General features: G+C 53.1%; 1 protein-coding gene across 3 annotated transcripts in view; it reads left to right on the plus strand.

The window, feature by feature from the left end:
• The window catches only part of OGDH (oxoglutarate dehydrogenase), a 70406-nt gene that overhangs the window by 7049 nt on the left and 45492 nt on the right, over positions 1–17865 (plus strand). For all 3 annotated transcript variants that reach the window (XM_027573215.1, XM_027573214.1, XM_027573216.1), the window contains exon 2: positions 7025–7273. In XM_027573215.1, the coding sequence (XP_027429016.1) occupies positions 7052–7273 (222 nt within the window). In that variant the 5' untranslated portion in view covers positions 7025–7051. The remainder of the gene's footprint in view (positions 1–7024; positions 7274–17865) is intronic.

Below are 17865 nucleotides of genomic sequence, written 5' to 3' on the forward strand. Positions count from 1 at the left end.
TTAGAAATAGCTCTTCAAATTGTTTGTACTTTTCAGGTTTGATTATGGTGTGTCTTGCAGTGGATTTCTTTAAGTTTATTCCTTTGGGTTCATTAAGCTTCTCAGATCTGTAGGGTTTTGTCATTTGCCAAATTTGAGAAGTTTTTGCCATTATTTTTTTGAATATTTTTTTAGCCCCTACCTCTTTCTTTTTCTCTTGAGATTCTGATGACATTTTCATGTCATCAGTAATATGTTGACATTCGTATTCACCATGAAATCTTGTGTTATGGTCCTACATGTCACTGAGGCCCTGTTCATTTTTCTTTTCAGTGTGTATTCCCTGTTGCTCAACTTGAGTAATTTTTTTGTTCTTTGTTCACTGAGTTTTTTCTATCCCTTTCATTCTGCAATTTAACCGATCCATCAATTTTTTTTTTATTTTGGTTGTATTTTTCAGTTCTGAATTTCCATTTGGTTCTTCTTTATAACCTTCATTTCTTTGTTGAGACTTTTAAATTTTTTTTTTTTTTACTTGTTTTCAAGCATGTTCATAGTTGCTCAAGGAAGCATTTTAAAGCTGGCTCCCTTAAACTTTTTGCTAGATAAACTTTTTGCTAGATAATTCTAACATTTCTGTCTTCTTGGTGTCTATAGATTGTCTTTTTGGGGGCGTTTTGGTTGAGATAATTCTGGTTCTTGATGTGGTGAGTGATCTTTGGTTATGTCTTGGACATTTTGGGTGTTACATAATGAGACTTGAATCTTGAATGTCTGAACACAGAGAACAGGTTTCTGCTGATGCTGCTGAAGGTCAGTGGGTGCTGCCTGGTTACTACTGGGCAGGGTGGAATCTAGGCTCCCCACCCAGCCTCCTTGGTATCTGTGGGGAGGGACTTCTTGTTATTGCTGTGTGGGTGTAAGTTCCCCATTAACCCTTTGTGATTCAACCCTGCCTGGGAAGGAAGGGGTGCTGCCCTGTTACTGCTGGGCACAGGTGGAATGCAGGCTCCCTCCTGGCCTCCACTGCCCTTGTGGGGGTCACCTGGTGGGGATGGAAGTCCCTGATCTTCTCTGACACGACTGGTTGGTGTAGAGGTGGGCAACAGTGTTTTCTGTAGGGTTGGCTGCAGGCTGCAGTAGAGCGATGATTGTCTAAAAATTTCTGTCCTGCTATGCAACCCTTTTCTGGTCCTTTGACCAGAGAGAGCAGGCTTTGTTTGCAGCTTGTCTATGTGAGTCGTCATTTCTGGGTTGCCAGCTTCTTCAGCACCTAGTCTGGGATATATGAAGCAGAAAGAAAATTGAGGACTTGATGCTGTGCCTTTTGGGGCCCCCAGATCCCTTTCCAGTCTGCCTCCTTCTCTCCACCTTTTAGAGTCTTATGTTTTCTTTGGTTTAAATGTAATGTCTTATTTCTTCAGGAGCATTTAGTGGGAAACAGAAGTCCTATATGTGCCTTTGTTTGTTTGTTTGTTTGTTTTAAGATTTACTTATTTTGGGAGGGAGAGGGCAAGAGAAACACAAGCAGACTCTGCGCTGAGTACAGAGCCTAATGTAGGGCTCGATCTCATGACCCTGAGATCATGACCTGAGCCAAAATCAAGAGTCAGATGCTTAACTGACTATGCCACCCAGGCACCCACTGTATGTGCCTTCAAATTTTTAATAAATACTGACAAATGGCCTTGTTTTCCATTAATACTTAATAATCTATAGTCTGATCAACACCCTTGAAGAATGCCTGTCTAGCTACACCCCAGAGTACCACACAGTGGTGGTCTGGGTGAAGACAGGTCAGCCTTGAGACCTGCGCACTGAAGCTTGTTGGGAGTTCTGACTTCAGAGATGGAAGCTCTTCTCAGTAATCTGGTCAGCTACCTTCCCCATATTAATTTGTGGTAGGTTTACCTTGAGAACTTAAGCTTTTTAAGAGATATCATTAGTTGGTCTTTTTTTTCTGCTGGTAAGCAGTGATTCTTTGGTCATAGAACACTTTCAGAGTGTGCAGAGTGCTCTCATGTTTGTACCATAATCACAAAAAGCGATGAGTGGGAGCAAGAGTGATCGCTGCTGTCACTTTCTGGCAAAGGACCCTGAACACAGAGCCCGTGACATGTTTGAGGCTCGTGTAGCAACTGAGAGTCCCTTTGCCTGTTTGTCCTGTAGGCTCACTCGACCATCATTTCTACCAAGTAATGGCGAGATACCTTTGCAGTTTGAAAGTGATCCTCACTACCTCCCTGTCCTTCAGTTTATGCTTGATGAGGCGTCACAAGTGAAAGACATCAAATTCTTTGAGATTTTCCTCCAGGGAGGGGAGAGTTCCTATTTGTGCCCTCTCCGTGCATGTCCTTGTGTCACCGTAGGAAGTATGGTAAGTGCAGCCATGGAAGGAACAGCTGTAGGCATGTCGCACACATGATCTCCTTGGTTCGTCATGAGCATCTCAACGAGTCTGCAACCACAAAAGAAAAAAAGAAAGGAGAATGTCTTCAAGATCAGTTGTTGTGCTTTTTAAATGGCTGTCAGGCAACACACATGGGAAACAGTCACTTAACGATGCGGGCTCTTTTCCTCAGACTCATTTCCTGAGGAGCTGCCTGGGCTGTCCTTTCTAGACCTGGCCTCTGTAATTGCACCTCTGCCTCGCTGACGTGACTTTGATAGCGTCAGGAGTCAGTTTATCTCTGCATTCTCTGCATGGGGAGATGGCCTTGGGTAAAGTGTGTGTCCAACAGGGGAAGGTCCAGGCACAGATAAAGTCCTGTTCTATGTCAGCATATAATTTCCTAAGGGCAGTATACCGAATCCTTAATCACAAGTTTTGCCTTGGTTTTTGCTTATCTTAAATGTTCTTTTTCTCAAAGGCACAGGTCTATACCTGCATCTTGAAATTAATGGGTAACAAATAGGGTCATTTTATGTACTTTACCAATACTAATAGATTCACTTACGTGTTTTCTTAGACGTAGTTTTTTTTTTTAAACAATGTCTTTGATGCAATTCATATACCATACAATTCACCCATTTAAGTTTCACAATTGGACATTTCTCAGTATATCGGAAGGTTGTGCAGCCATCAACATAATCTAGTTGTAGAGCATCTTCATCCTCCTCTGAAGAAAACCCACACCCATTAGCTGACACATGTCCTCTCTGCCCCACGCCCTTGGAGCCACCAGCAGGCTCTCTGTCTGTAGAGATTTGCCTGTACTGAACATTCTACGTGATAAAGTCATATGACCTGTTGTTTTCTGTGAATGACTCTGTTCACATAACATTCTCGAGGTTTGTGTGTGTCGCAGCACAGATCTGTATCACATCCCTTTTTATTGCCAGCTACTGTCACATTGTGTGGCTGTAGCACGTTCTGTACACCCTTCCATCAGTTAATGGACATTTGGGTTGTTACCGTGTTTTGGCAACTTATGAATAATGCCACTGTGAACATTCACGTACAGAGGTTCATATAGACATATGTTTTTGTTTCTCTTGGTTAGGACCTAGCAGTGGGAGTGCTGAGTCATGCGGTAGCTCTATGTTTAACTTTCTGAGGATCTGCCGCGCCGCATTCCCCAGCGGCTACACCAGCTGTACTCCCACCAGGAGTGCGCAAGGGCTCCCATTGCTCCACGTCCTCCCCAATACCTATTTTCTCTTTGACCATGTCTAGTCTAGTGGGCATCAAGTGGTATCTTACAGTTTTGTTTTGAAGTTCTCGAATGAACAATTTTGAACATCTTTTAATGTGTTTGTTGGCCAACTCTGTATCTTGTTTGGAGAAACGTCTACTTGTGTCCTGTGGTGCTTGTCTGACTTGGTTATTTTTCTCTTTACTGTTGAATTGTAAGAGGGTTTTTAGACATATTCTGTATATAATCGTGTGATTTGTAAATGTTTTTTCCTATTTTGTGTTTGTGTTTTCTGTTTCTTGATGGTGACTGTGATGACGCACAAAGGATTTTATTTTGATGGGGTCTAATTTATCTGTTTATTCATTCGTTTGTACTTTTGGTATCCTAAGAATCCATTACCTGACTCAGGGCCTACAAAGATTTCCTACATTGTAACTTCGAAGTATTAAAACTTCTAAGACTCTTAGAGGTGTTTTAGCTCTTGCATTTAGTTCTTTGATCCATTTTGAGTTAATTTTCTATGTGGTGTGAGATAGGGATCTAATTTCATGCTTTTTTGTGGAACTGTCGTTATCCCATCACCATCTTTTGAAAGGACTACTTTTTGGCATCCTTGTCAAATAAAAACCTTCATCCAAACCAAAGTCAGAACACGTGGACTTTTTGGATTTCATGAAGGCATTTGAACAATTGGACGTCTCTACCAAATGATGCACAGTTCTTTTTTTTTTTTTTTTTTTAAGATTTTGTTTATTTGACAGAGAGAGACACAGAGAGGGAACACAAGCAGGGGGAGTGGGAGAGGGAGAAGCAGGTTTCCCGCCGAGCAGGGAGCCCAATGTGGGGCTCGATCCCAGGACCCTGAGATCATGACCCAGGCTGAAGGCAGACGCTTAACCGACTGAGCCACCCCAGCACCCCTGATGCACTGTTCTTATAGTGACTCTGGGATTGGAAAGACAGAATCTGGTTCTTCCAAAATCTGGAATGTAAACCCAGTGTCTGCTCAGGTCCATCAGATCATGGGCATCCTTGGGTGGAGCCATCCACTGACGAGCAGTCTTTCTGATGAGTCCTGTTAAGGGGAGTTTGACAGTTGTCATGTATCCCGGTGACTGTCTGGGCAGCCGTGAGCTGTGTGTCGGTTTCAGTGACTGCAGACAGCAGCTAAGATAACACGGGCTATTTGCAGCGTCGTGTTGGAAGGACCAATTTTGGCAGAACCGAAGGAATGAGTGGTTTTGTGGTTGTCAGTGTGGTACCAGTGTCACTGGGCATCACAGCGGCTCAGTAATGACAGTTGGTGGCGGTGAGACTACTGCGTCCTGGGAGGAGAGCCCGATGCAGAGACCGTGGCGTGGCTCAGGAGGCTCGGACGATAGTGACGCTGGAGGGGAAACACAAGCGCTTTGCTTTGGATGTACGTCATGAAAAGCAGCAGCGGTAGTTTCTGCCATCCCTGCGTTGGCTGGGGCTCGATGGAGAGACGCGTGGTGGGGGCAGGGAGAGTGGACGTGAGCGTGTGACTCCTGAGGTGAAAATAGCGCAGCCTGAGATTTCGTTCTGTGGCCACATTCGAAACCCGCGGCCTGCCTGTCTTGAACCTGTGAGGGGCAAGATGTTGTTGGTTGTGCACCTGGTTTCAGAGCACCTGCTCTGCTTCTTCCTTTTGCTGGCCTGTCTTTTTGAAGCAGCAGGGCGGGCCAGCGCCCTCTGCGTCCGAGGCCGTGTGTGTATTCTGAGCATGTTTGGGCCAAGAGGAAGAGTTCCTGTAAACAGTACTCTGAGTAGTTTGCACAACTGTTATTTCTGGGGAATTCTTAACACAATTCAGGGCTTGGATCTCCTTCAGGTAGGTGTAGAGCTGGGTGTGATTCCAGCCAGGGCGTCTGCTTCGAGGCACAGGCTCAGGCAAGGCCTTAGGCCAGCATGCATGGCAACCTGGGGCTGTGGTGTGAGCCTTGCTCCCCTCCCCTCCCCGCCCGGGGCTCCTGGGCACCCAGGATTCTTGGGGAGGGGGAGCAGCACTGTGTCGTCGCTGCCAACAGGGGCCCTGCCCGCAGGCGTACTGGGTTCTCAGGCATGGTTGGAATTGGTTCAAGATACTCTTGCATGGTCTGGCGGCTACAGTCGCTTGTTTTATAACACGGCTGTGTTTGTTAGAGGTATGTGTTAAATTTAGTAAAATTGTGACCATCAAGCGCAAGGTCCACTCAGAAGCAAAGAAGTACCTGCCCCCCCACCCCCGCAGTCCTTTCCTTCTCGTCCTGGGGCCTCACCCTTCCTCTCCAGCTGCTGAAGGGCCAGGCAGAACAGGAAGTCGGGCATTGCATCCTGGCCCTGCTGTTAGTGGCCCTATGACCTTAGGGATTTTCTTTCGAGAAAGAAACTAAAACTCAGAAAGGCAGTCGGTAAACAGAAGAGCTGGTTCCTGCCTTCTAGGGGGTTTGCCAGGTTCGTGAGAAGTCCTAATGTGTCACAGGGCAGGTAAACATTTCTGTCACGGTCGCTGTGTGCACTTCCCCTTTGGAACTTGTTTAGAGTGCAGCCCCTGCCCTGTCAGGTCTTCCCGAGCTCCCCGGTGCTTATGAAGGGTGGCCATGCTCTGGGGGTGGCGTCAGGCCCTGTCCAGCTCACCCCCCTCCCCCGTCTCGTGTCAGACAGTTCTTGCTCTTCTCCGTGTTCCTCACCCTTTCCCACCTCTCTGTCTCTCCCGCTCCTGATTCTTCGGCTTAGAATGCCTCCTCCCCTTCATGGCTAAATGCTTCCTCGCAGCCTGAAAGCCGCAGCCTTCCCAAAGCTTCCCTTGTCTGCTCTTTCCTCCCACCTGGAAGGAAGGGGCCTTTGGAGGGGTTCTCTTGGCATTTTGGGTGCCTCTCAAGGACTGAGTGTCTTCTCTGCAGTGTTTTTTTCCTTTTTTATTCTTTTTCTCTTCTGCCTGATGATAAATTATTTGAGGGTGACCAAAATATTTTTCCAGTTTCTCTGTATGTTCCAGAACACCATGAGTCCAGGAGGTGCTCAATAGTTTCAGGATAGACTAGAAATGTTTTTCTTCATTTTATGGTTAATCTTAATCTAATCCTCATGAAGTAATCCTTGCTGCCTTTTCTGTGATTGTCTTACGCACAAACTTAAGGGTGTCCCATGTGTATCGTCGGCCTCACATCCCTCCAGCGAGACCACAGCTGCGTCCTCGCCTCTGTGTCATGTGGAGCACGGCCCCATATGTAGAAGATGGGGTAGGGTGGCCGCGTGTGCACACGCTCTGTTGTCTCCTCTGTGCCCGGACCCGGGCCCTGATGCGGAGCCCACGGCCACGAGTGTCTCCGCCAGCCACAGTCTGCACAAGTTTTCCCTGTCTGATGAAATGCCCTTTCTGACTTTTCTTCCTTTTTGTTGTGCAGACCGTCGTGAGAGACGTCAGGACAAGGATGTTTCACTTAAGGACTTGTGCTGCTAAGTTGAGGCCATTGACGGCTTCCCAGACTGTGAAGACATTTTCACAAAACAGACCAGCAGCAGCTAGGACGTTGGGGCAGATTCGGTGCTTTACCGCCCCCGTTGCTGCTGAGCCCTTCCTCAGCGGGACTAGTTCCAACTATGTGGAAGAAATGTATTATGCGTGGTTGGAAAACCCCAAAAGCGTACACAAGGTAAGGCTCTCAGGAGCGGATGTCTTCGTGTGTTTGGAGTCTTGGCCTGATGTTGGCCGGCCGTCCAGGTAAGTGCCTATGTCCTGAGGAGCCTTCTGGAAGGCAGGCCGGCCGGCTGGCAGGCAGCAAAAAAGCCCACCGAGCGGAGTCCTCTGCATCAGCAGCTCGGCCATCAGCCCGGGCCCTGCAGCGACCACCTCTCTGGAGGAGCGCTCCCCTCTTGCTTGATGCACCGCACACTTGAGACCTGCTCCCTGGGACAGAAGGCCTGTTTGACTTGCAGGGGTCTGAAGAGGCTCGTGCACCCTTTCCAGGGCCTCCCCGAGGACGCTGTGGGATAGACACCAAAGACAGGATGCAAACAGAAGCCACGACCCTGCCGGATGCTCCATCCCATCTTCCTGAGAAACCTTAAAATCATCGCATGCGAATGCTGTGTAAATGGCATTTTTGATCAGTATGCTCCTGTATCTGAAAGTAAATTCCATGCGGGCTTCTTTCTAATTCCCCTCTGTCGCCGGTAAGGCACGTCCTTGAGAGTCCCTGTGTGCACACGTTTGCTCGATACAGGGCGTGCCTGGCGGCCGAGTTTCTTCCTTGCATTCTGGCCGGCGATGTTTATGGGTTTTCAGGCTGGGCAGTTGGCCCAGTTGCAGGAACTGGAGGGTGGGTCCCCAGGTTGCCATCTGTGCCCCATTTGCAGGCCATGGGAGTTTGGAGGAGACATGGGTATGTGTGGGGTGCCCAGGGTCTGCACAGAGGAGTGCCCGACAGAGGCTGGCCACCATTAACTGCTGCTTTGGCGTCTTCCTTACTCGTGAATCTTGGTGTCTTGTCATCAAAAGGCAGCCTGCTTCCACTGGGCCCCTGAGAATAAGCTTCACCCTGAAATGTTCATGACATTTAAGGGTGGATACGTTCGTGTGGCTGCTGGAGCCACTGGCCCTGTTTCATCCTGGTCTGAGCCTCCTTGCTCGGCAAAGGAGGGCATCCAGCCGGGTCCTTCCCCGTTCCCTTGGCAACCTGGGGGCCACGTGGCTCCCTGAACAAGGTGAGACCTGGTTTCCTGTGAGAGTAGATGTTTCCCTGGCCTGTAAACAAAGGGACCACGCAGAGGTGACCCTCGAAAGCGGCCCTCCCTGCGGTGCTGGCCGTCAGACACTCTGAAGACAGGTGCGCAGTGGGCTCTGGACTAAACCTTGCCAGAGGCTTCAGGGGTCACACTGTCATCTGATGCCCAGGCCTGTCCCTCGGCCTTCCTCTCCCCAAACATAACCTCTGTGGAACCAACCACATCTTCTGTCCTCTGGGCTGTAGCAGTGTGTGGGTTCTGGGCACGGGGCCATGTGCCTTTTCACTCTGCAGTGTCCTGACTTCATTCCCACTCCCGGGGAGCACAGCACAGTGACAGCTCCACTCACAGGCCAGGGAGGAGTCCAGGGTGGGCACTGGGTCCTTGGGCTCTGCTGGTCAGAGCGAACACTCACAGAGATGCTGCAGAGCAGGTGTGCAGGGTCTCAGAAAGGGACTTGCCAGTTGAATACGAGAATCCATGCAGGTCGCCTCCTTGGGCCAGATTTTATGTGCTGGTTTCTGTTGCGGGGATTCCCCAGGGGACACCACGTCTTGGGGGGGGGCAGGGCGGTGTAAATCAGGGGGCGTGCCCCTCATCCACCGTCCCAGCCACAGGGAATCGATTGCCTCTCCATGGTGGAACCGGCCTCCTACCTGATGTGTTCACGTTTCTTCAGAGACACAGTCCTGAGCTTGCATCAGATTCCAGTGGCCTCTGTAACTCAGGGAAGTCCTTAGAAATATTGACTTTATGAAGAATGCTTCATTTGTGCTCATGTTTTAGAACATGTACTTCAAGCAGAAATGATGAATTGGATTTGAAGCTTGAGATCGATTGGCTTTCAGACCCCCCCACGTGTGGGTTGTGCGGTGTGGGCTCCGTGCCCTGAGGACTGGTCCCGTCGTCTCTCTCCTTTGTTGACGCAGACTCGGTTCATATCTGGTGGAAACAACAATTTTAGCATCTGCCCTCCCTGCCCTGCTACACTCAGCTTTCCAGTTATTTTTTTGACTTTTTATGATGTTTTCAAACAAATGGTAGAAAGAAGAGAGTAAAGCGAGCCCCTGCGAGTAGACCCATGTCCAGCCTCGACAGCACTCCACAGTTTGCCAGTTTCCAGAACCCCTTCCTGCCCCACTCGTTTTTGCTTGTTGGTTTTGCTTGGGTGGGGGCCCAGGGGAGTGTTTGAAGCAAATCCAGACCCGCGTCATTTCGGCACGACTCTCACTAATGGGAATGTTGTCTTCACCACACCTAACAGACTTCACAAGATAACTCGCCAGCATCTACTTCTCAGCGTCAGCCAGCTGTGCCTCTCTTAAAGTGTATGTGCTTTTTCTTTGTTGTTTTTTTTTAAGATTTTATTTGTTTGTTCAGCAGAGAGAGAGAGAGCATTAGCAGGGGCAGAGGCAGAGAGAGAAGCAGACTCCCTGCCGAGCAGGGAGCCCGATGCGGGGCTTGATCCCAGGACCCCGGGATCATGACCTGAGCTGAAGGCAGACACAACCCACTGAGCCACCCAGGCACCCCATGTGTGCTAGTTTTTAAAGAAGACTTGTATTTTCAAATGTTTCATCGTGAACATTGTTTGTGGTGACGTACGTGAGCAATTCTGAGCTGGAGCCCCTCGTGCTCCTGGTGCCCAGGCGGGCGGCTGGCCCCGACTGCACCCCTCCCCGTCGTCACCTCCAGTCTAAACGCCTTGTCAAGCGTGGCCCACCGTTGGACCCCATTAGGAGCCCTCAGCAGGGGCCTGTTGTGTCAGCACGCGAAGTCTCCCTCATCAGGGTCTCAGCCATGTTGGGGACAAGTCAGATCTTTAAGTCTTAGAAACACATAGAATGAAAACCAGATTGCCCTATCAGTATTTAAGACAAGCAGGTATTGGGCACTGCCAAGCCCCATTTGTGCGCGGAGGCACGCCCCCCACCCCCCACCCCAGGTGGAGCGTGGTGTCAGCCCCACCAGGCAGGACCCTGGCTTGCTCCCGGTGCTGGAGCTGGAAGGAGGGCCTTCTCTGCCTCTGGCCATCCCCAGAGCCTCAGAGCTTGCTTTCCCTGCCAGGCCTTCTTAGTGGCCTCAGCCCACTTCCGAAATACTATCTTCTTCCTGTTAACCACACCCATTTCTTATGCCATTGGGGCCGCTCCAAGGGTAGTGACAGCTCTGGTCCCTCGTGGTCACTGCACCAGAGGCAGTCTCCACCCTCAGTCCCACCTCCTGGGGCCTGGGCCATTTTGCCTCTTCCTCCTGTGCTCATGAGACACAATCCTGTCGTTTTGTTTTAGGGAGGCAGACAAGCAGAGAAAAAACACATCATCCCCAGTTCACAGTGACACGTGCCTTCTCATCCTGCAGTTTTGAAACCTCCTTGGCTGTGCTCAGAGACCTCTGTGCCAGCCTTGGCGACAGACACACATATAGTGCAGGTCCGTGGGGTCCTTTGTGGATTTCGGTGATGGAGGCCGTGAAGCAGCGGTGACACTCTCCCTCGATGATGCTCAGCTTCCGACATCAGAGGTACCTCCACCACGATGGTTTGTGTATGGAGTCACCCAGTAGGCAGAGTACCTTCGCTAATGGCAGCACGTACCTCCAGGGGGCCTCACTTGGACAGTTCTGGTAGGGAGCTAGGGTTTGCAGCCTGTCACTGTCGGTCTGAGCGCGGTGGCAAGGGGCTGCGGGGAGACATGCTATGGCAGGGGCCTTGTGCACGCCGGCCTGGGCGCCACCTCTCAGGCCTCGGGCCGCAGGTCTGCCTCCCCTGGAGGGGGCTGTGGTGAGCCAAGCCCTGAGCAGTCTGAAGGTCTGCTGGCTCTTGGCTCTGCGGCCGTGCCCTCGGGGGTTGGGAAGGAGGCCTCTCCTCTACGTGGTCATGACTCCCAGACTCATATTCTCTGGGAACCTGCGGGGTGTGTGCTGCAGGCAAGGCCACGAGACAGCCCCCCGAGGTCCTCTCTGTCACGGTCCAAAGGGGCTGCCAGCCTTCGTCTTGTGCAGAGGCCAGGGAGCGGTGGTCAAGGTCAGCAGATTGCACAGGGCAGAGCTGAGGCAGCGTTCCTTTGTTCGTCTTGACGGGTTGCTGTGGTTCTGCCCACACGCCCTCACAGAGGGAAGGTCACCGAGCTCGTCTGCAGACATTCCCTCACCTGTGCTCTGCTGGGCTTTCAACACGACAGTGTCGCTCTGAGATCAGTTCTCTTGGTTTCTGTGACCGAGGGGTACCCAGGCAGAACCCCCAATTTTAACTGCTTGCAGTATAGACAGTTCCGTGGCAACAAGTCAGGCAGGCCCAGACTCCAGGGCATGGAGTCCCTGCCTCCCAGACGTGGTGCTGGGCCAGGGCCAGGTGCGGCCCTGCCAGTGGACGGAAGGGGCAGAGCCACACGGTGGGACCTTGGGGCAGGCACACACGGTGTTTTCAGGGAAGGCTGGGACCCAGCAGTTGGCACAAAGAGGGCACATCGGGCACGTGTGGGGACTGTCCAGTGCAGCCTTTTCGTGCACAGCAGGGACACGAGACATGTGACCGCACGCCATGGCTGGACTGCTGGGCACAGTAATCTGAACGCATACAACACGGTGCAGAGCTTCAAGCACACCTTCTAAGCTGGAGGACCTGTGTGCGGGGGGTGCTGGAGAGGATGGGAGCCTCAAAGCACCACTGGCGGCCCGAGAGCCACCAGTGACCACCCTTAGCCACTGCCTGTCCATCTGTTTGACTGAATTAGCCTGAAGCAGCCAAACCCTTGCTTCAGGATGGCCAGTGGCCACTTATTGCCCTGACTTTCATGCTCATGGCAGTTAGGAAGCATTGTTAATACCAGGACTTAATAATGCAGTTGTTTGTCAAGGTGCTGGGGTCCAACCCAGACCCAAAGTTCATCAGCCTTGGTCTGGCCTTTGAGCCCAGGGTTTGGTCCAGTCCAGAGGCTGCCTTACTCACTCCCCACTCACTGGTTTTACGTCAGGGTCCTTGGCAGGGCGCTGGCAGAGGGCGGTGGTGGCATCAGGTGACATGTACCAGACCGAGATGTGTTGCGCGGGCGTGTAGGGCCAGGTGAAGCAGCATCTGAAAGGGACTTTGGACAGGAGGAAACAGGGTGGTCGGCCCAGAAGCCAGCGGCGTGGAATTGCGTGGCTAGAGTAAAATCAGTAACCCCAGGGTTGAGTGTTGATCTCAGCTTCTGGAACAAATCCAAATATCCTGCGGCTGCTTTTCACAGTGTGAGAAGGTGTGCAAGTACAGGGGTGTCTCCCTCAGCTTGCGGGTGAGGATCTGGCACACATACAGCTGAAGTGGCTTCCCTGGCCCTGCCCAGCCTGTGGGAGGCAGGCTCGCCGCCACGGTGCACTCGCTGCGCATGGGGCCCTTAGGTCACTCGCTGGCGCTGGCTGCCATGTCACACACACCCTGGGGGCCTTCCAGGCGGGTGAAAGGGTTCGGGGTGGTGTGTTTGCCGCTCCTCCAGACCCTGAAGCGCTCCATGAACAGTCTCTGATGGGAACTGCACAGCCAGGAACTGGGCCCTGAGGCGCCTGTGATCTGCTGACAATACATAACTGAGGGCAGAGTTCACTTGCCTCACTGACCCCTCACACCTGTGTGCCACATTCATCAGCATCAGCACCTTTTCCAGGTGAGGTGGAGCCTCTGGATTCTGGAGGCCACAGGCGTTTACAGCTGACACCCCACCTGACACCCCCACCTGCCACCCCGCCAATACTGCACCTGACATCTCCCTCAATACCCCACCTGACACCCCTGCCTGCCACTGCACCCAACACCGCACCGACACCACACCTGCCACTGCACCTGACACCCCCCCCCGACACCCCACCTGACACCACGCCTGCCACTGCACCTGACACCCCCCCAACACTGCACCTGACACCACACCTGCCACTGCAGCTGACACCCCCCCAACACCGCACCTGGCACCACACCTGACACCCCCCCCACACACACCGCACCTGGCACCATACCTGCCACTGCACCTGACACCCCACCTGACATTGTACCTGACACCGCACCTGGCACCATGCCTGCCACTGCACCTGACACCCCCTGACATTGCACCTGACAACACACCTGACACCCCCCCCAACACCATACCTGGCACCACGCCTGCCACCGCACCTGACACCCCCCCGACACTGCACCTGACACCCCACCTGGCACCACGCCTGACACTGCACCTGATACCACAGCTAACTTGTCAGACTCTTCACCCTGTGGAGGAGTCTGAACCTGTCTGAATTTGACTCTACTGTGTGCAAAGCCTGGAGTAGCCTCCTTAGGACGTTGCAGAGGAAAAGGGACATGTGCGCAGCCTTCAAAGGGCTTCCTCTGCTTAGGTAGAGATGGTGTGTGATGACCAGGAGAGCCCGTCATGGGTACGGGAGGTCTGGGAGGTTGGCAGGGTGTGGGGGTGATGGATTTTGGAACAGAGCTTCGTAGGCTATAGGTGAATGCTTTCGTTTATGTAAAATTGAAAATAAGAATTCTAATGTCGTTTCAACCATAATACTCTACTCATTCACACTTAAAACCTACCGTGTTTTGGTGAGGTCGTTTTAGCAACAAGTGATGGTCTCAGCTCCGCTGATGGCTGTCCCCTCTTCCCACGTGGCCTGTGGCCTGGCTCCATCCAACTCTGCAGTCTTGTCTCTACCGGGTCACCCTGTCCTGCAGGGCTCATGGCACTGGCTGCCCCTGAAGTGCCATCTTCCACCTTTGCCCCCGTGCCTGTCCCGAATTCCCATGCTCACTCCTGTTCCTGCCGTTCCTGAGGGAGGGGTTCTGTGTGGTCGTCCACCTGTCCCCAAACCTGAAAAGCAGGCTGCGCAAAGGCAGCGTCAGCGGGTGTCCATGGGATTAAACTTGTGAGTGACAGTGCTCACCTTGTCACAGAGCACTGCCTGCGCACGTCCTGAGTGCCTTTGGGAAGACCGCTCCTGCGCGGGCAGAACGTCCCTGGAAGCCTCCCGTCCTGCTGGGTCGAGGAGCTGGCCCCCCGGAGGCAGGCGCCTTCTCTCATCCTCCTGGTGGTCAGGCCACCACTCCCTCTCCAGCGGTGCACAGAGGACAGAGTGTCCGTTAGCAGCCACTGGTAGGTTCAAGGGCAGGCAGGGGGACGGAGAGTTTCGTCGGTGGGTTAGTTGTGCGCCAGAGGCAGATGGAGAGGTTGGCAACAGGGTATCTGGACCCCGGCGTGAGTCTGTGGCGGCTGGTGGCTTGCATGGCACTTGGAGGAGGCAGTGAGTGCATGGCTGGACGGGGTGGGCTGGGCCTCGTGCCCAGCGGCGTCTGACATAGAAGGCCACCCTCTGGGCCCAAGTACCGCAGCCCCAGACCGCAGCCAGGGTCGACTGTGCCTTGTTGGTCGTGGATGTTCCAGAGACTTTGCCGGTCGCGCTCTTAGAGTCTGTGCTGTGAAATCTGCCCCACTGGCCGGTCCCTGGACTTCTTTCACTTCTGCTTTGTCGCTGCAGTTACTGCTGGAGCCACAGGGTTGGGGTGTCCAGACGAGGAATGAGTTTGGCTCGGAGAGGAACACGAATGTGCCGCGTGCGCATGTGCACACACACGCTCAGAAGCCTGGGGCCACTCGCCTCAGCGGCATGACGGCCTCACACTGCCAGGCTCAAGGAGCAGGTGGGCAGGGGCAGACATCCTCTTCTGGAAGCTTCCTCCTCCAGAGGGAGGGGCTCCCCTGACAGGCCGCTGCAGCCTCGCAGCCCCCTCTCCACCAAGTATGGCAGCCGGCGAGCTTGCAGGTCTGTAAAACCTGCTGCCCAGGTGTGCACCAGCGAGGGCTGCACCCCTCAGACAGGAAGCCCTCTCTGGGTGATGACAAGGCCCCGTGTCCCTCCCTCCCCCCCAACCCCCCGCGTTCGGGTGCCAGGGGTGAGGGAGGGAGAGAGGTTCCTTGGGCAGCAGAAACCATTGGAGGGATGGAAGCGGCTCTGTGGGGTGGTGAGGCCTGCAACCAAAACATGACCTCCACTTCCAGAGACATATTCAGTCAGCTTTGGTGAGGTCTGAGTGACCCTGAAACGTGCCCGTTTTAGGTTGAGGGGCGATGGGTGTGCAAGTGCGTGCAGTCACGCCGCCCCGGACTCCCGCTGCAGAGGTCTGCGTGTGAAAGCCTCCCGGGTCTTGGTGGAAGGCGGCCTGCTGCTGTTGTGGGGGGGTGTCCAAGCCGGCTGGGTGTGGGGGTGAGTGATGGGAGGCAGGCGCCGCATTCCCACCGTGGTCCTGCTGCTGGCTCCCCGTCCTTGCAAGACTGGCGTGAACCAGTTTCTTCTGACCGCCTCCGGTACCAGCAGAGTTTGCGGCTGTGCGTTTGTCCTCAGCCAATTGGAAATCACCTGGAGTTTTATTCCAAGCACAAAAGAAGGTCAGAGAGAGGAGGCCTGATGGTGGCGATTGCCTGTGCCCCCCACTTCCTGGACCTGGGCTGGATGGGGCCCCTGCAGCTTTTGTCTCTGGCTGTGCCCTCTGCCTCTGCTGGAGAGGCCTTTCGTGTCTGCATTTCCTCGGCAGGGTGGGCGGGTGAGCGATGGTGTTTACATGAGGGCTGCCCGCTGACCCATGTCCCTGCAGCCGTCCCCATGGCCTGGCCATCCAGTGCTCTGGGTGGCATGCTGTTGGCTTTTGCCTCATTGCCGCCTCCGAGGGGCTCCTTCTGGGCCAGGCCCTCAGTCACTGGAGGCCTGGACGGAGGCCAGCGAGAGCCCTGGGCCAGAGCCCCACCCCAGATGCAGGGGCTCACTCGGACATGCTGGAAAAGCTCCACAAGGTCAGAAGTATGTGGGGGGTCCGGTGTGTTAGCTCCTTGTGTCCTTGTAGTGAAGCAGGTGGGAGCAGAGAGGCAGCGTTCCCTTCCCTAAGGAGTCGATACTCAGGTGGCCTCTCTTTCCCTCCCAAAATGAAGGCAGCTGTCTTCCCTCGTGAACACGCTGCCTTTCACCCATGTCGGAGGAGGGCCAGAGAGTTGGCGGCACCAGTTTGAGGGGTGAAGGGTGACGGGATGGCCTGGGCCCCCGAGTCCTGGATTGCATAGGGTGCCCCGGCTATCAGTTTTCGTGGCACAAGGGGCTTTATGTCGGTGTTAAGGCAGGTGCCAGGAGAGAGCCCCACATCCTGTCTAGCATCAGCTGACACGCTAAAAATTAACCAGAAAGATAGAAACAGTAAAACCCGGACTAATGAGTTAAAACATTTTAAAATTGTTATTGAGACACAAAATCACATGAAGTGTACAACTCCATGTTGGATGGTCATCCCGCTAATGGTTTGATTTTTAAAAATTATGTTTTCTGAACACACAAGGAATATGTTCTTATTGTAGAATGATTTAAACGTTCTGCAAAGCTTCCTCCAAAGCAGTTGTAGGGAGAGGCCAGACTGCTCCACGTGACGCAATGCGCCAGGCCTGCGCTGGTGACAAGCCTGTGACGGGTCAGTCAGGGGCCCCAAACAGCCCTGAGCAGAGCCTGCCTGAGAAAGCCAGAAGACCATGAGGACCCACGCCATGGCGTTAGTCCACATATGGGCCACCCGTGCGATGCCCCCCGAGCCCCGGCCGAGCTCCTCGGGACGGCGTTCCGGTAGCTCCTCCTGGGATGGTGAGCACAGAAGTCCAGCGGTGTTTGTCATGGGTCTCAGTCTGCTTACTACAGGAAGATCCTCAGACACTGAGGAAGGACGACATTTTTGTGTGTCTGAACTTGCTGGTTTTCAATAGTGTTCTTTTTTCCAAAGGAATGTTACTAAGCCTTCATTTCTCTGAGCTCAGAAATATGTTTTTTTGGAAACCTTACATCTTTGCTTGAGGTGATAAATTGTTACAGTTCATGGTATCTCTGTAAATTGCAAATGGAATCTTTCAAGCACAGAATACCGAGAACAGAAGGTCAGAAGGAAATGAGATCGTTCGTGTTAGCACAGAGGAAATCACAAGCAGCGGTAACACCAGTGAAGTTCTTGCTGCCCACAGACTACGTTCTGAGAGTCTTTAGCCACGTGATTCGATCTTTGCAACAGACCTGCGAGGGTTACACACGGGTGTCTTCCCTCCTCTTACAGGTGACAGAGCACAGAAAGTTGGGTGACTCCCCATGTATCGGAGCTGAGATCCCAAGTTCAGTCTCTGAGCCCGCACCCCCGCGTCTCCTAAGTGGCCCTCCTGAATTACGGACAAGGCTGTTTCTCTAGCAGTCAGTGAAGGAGCATGGCAGGCTTCCAGATACGAGCCCTGGGCTCCTTACAAGGGCCCCAATTCCATCTTGCACCTGGGAACACAAGCATGAGCAAGGCCAGCCCGGGCCCCCAAGACTGTGCCCAGCCTCTGGGTCTGGAGAGACACTTGGAATGCTCGGCCCCCCTCAGGTGGTCCCGTCGGCGCAGCTGCAGACAAGGGCCAGGAGCACTGGTCTTCCAGATAACCGGGCCGGGGCCAGATGGGGCGGGAAGGCCTCTGTTTACCTGCCTCCCAGGTCGCCTGCCACG

The sequence above is a fragment of the Zalophus californianus genome, chromosome 12, assembly GCF_009762305.2.
Source record: "Zalophus californianus isolate mZalCal1 chromosome 12, mZalCal1.pri.v2, whole genome shotgun sequence".
NCBI classification, from domain to species: Eukaryota; Metazoa; Chordata; class Mammalia; order Carnivora; family Otariidae; genus Zalophus; species Zalophus californianus.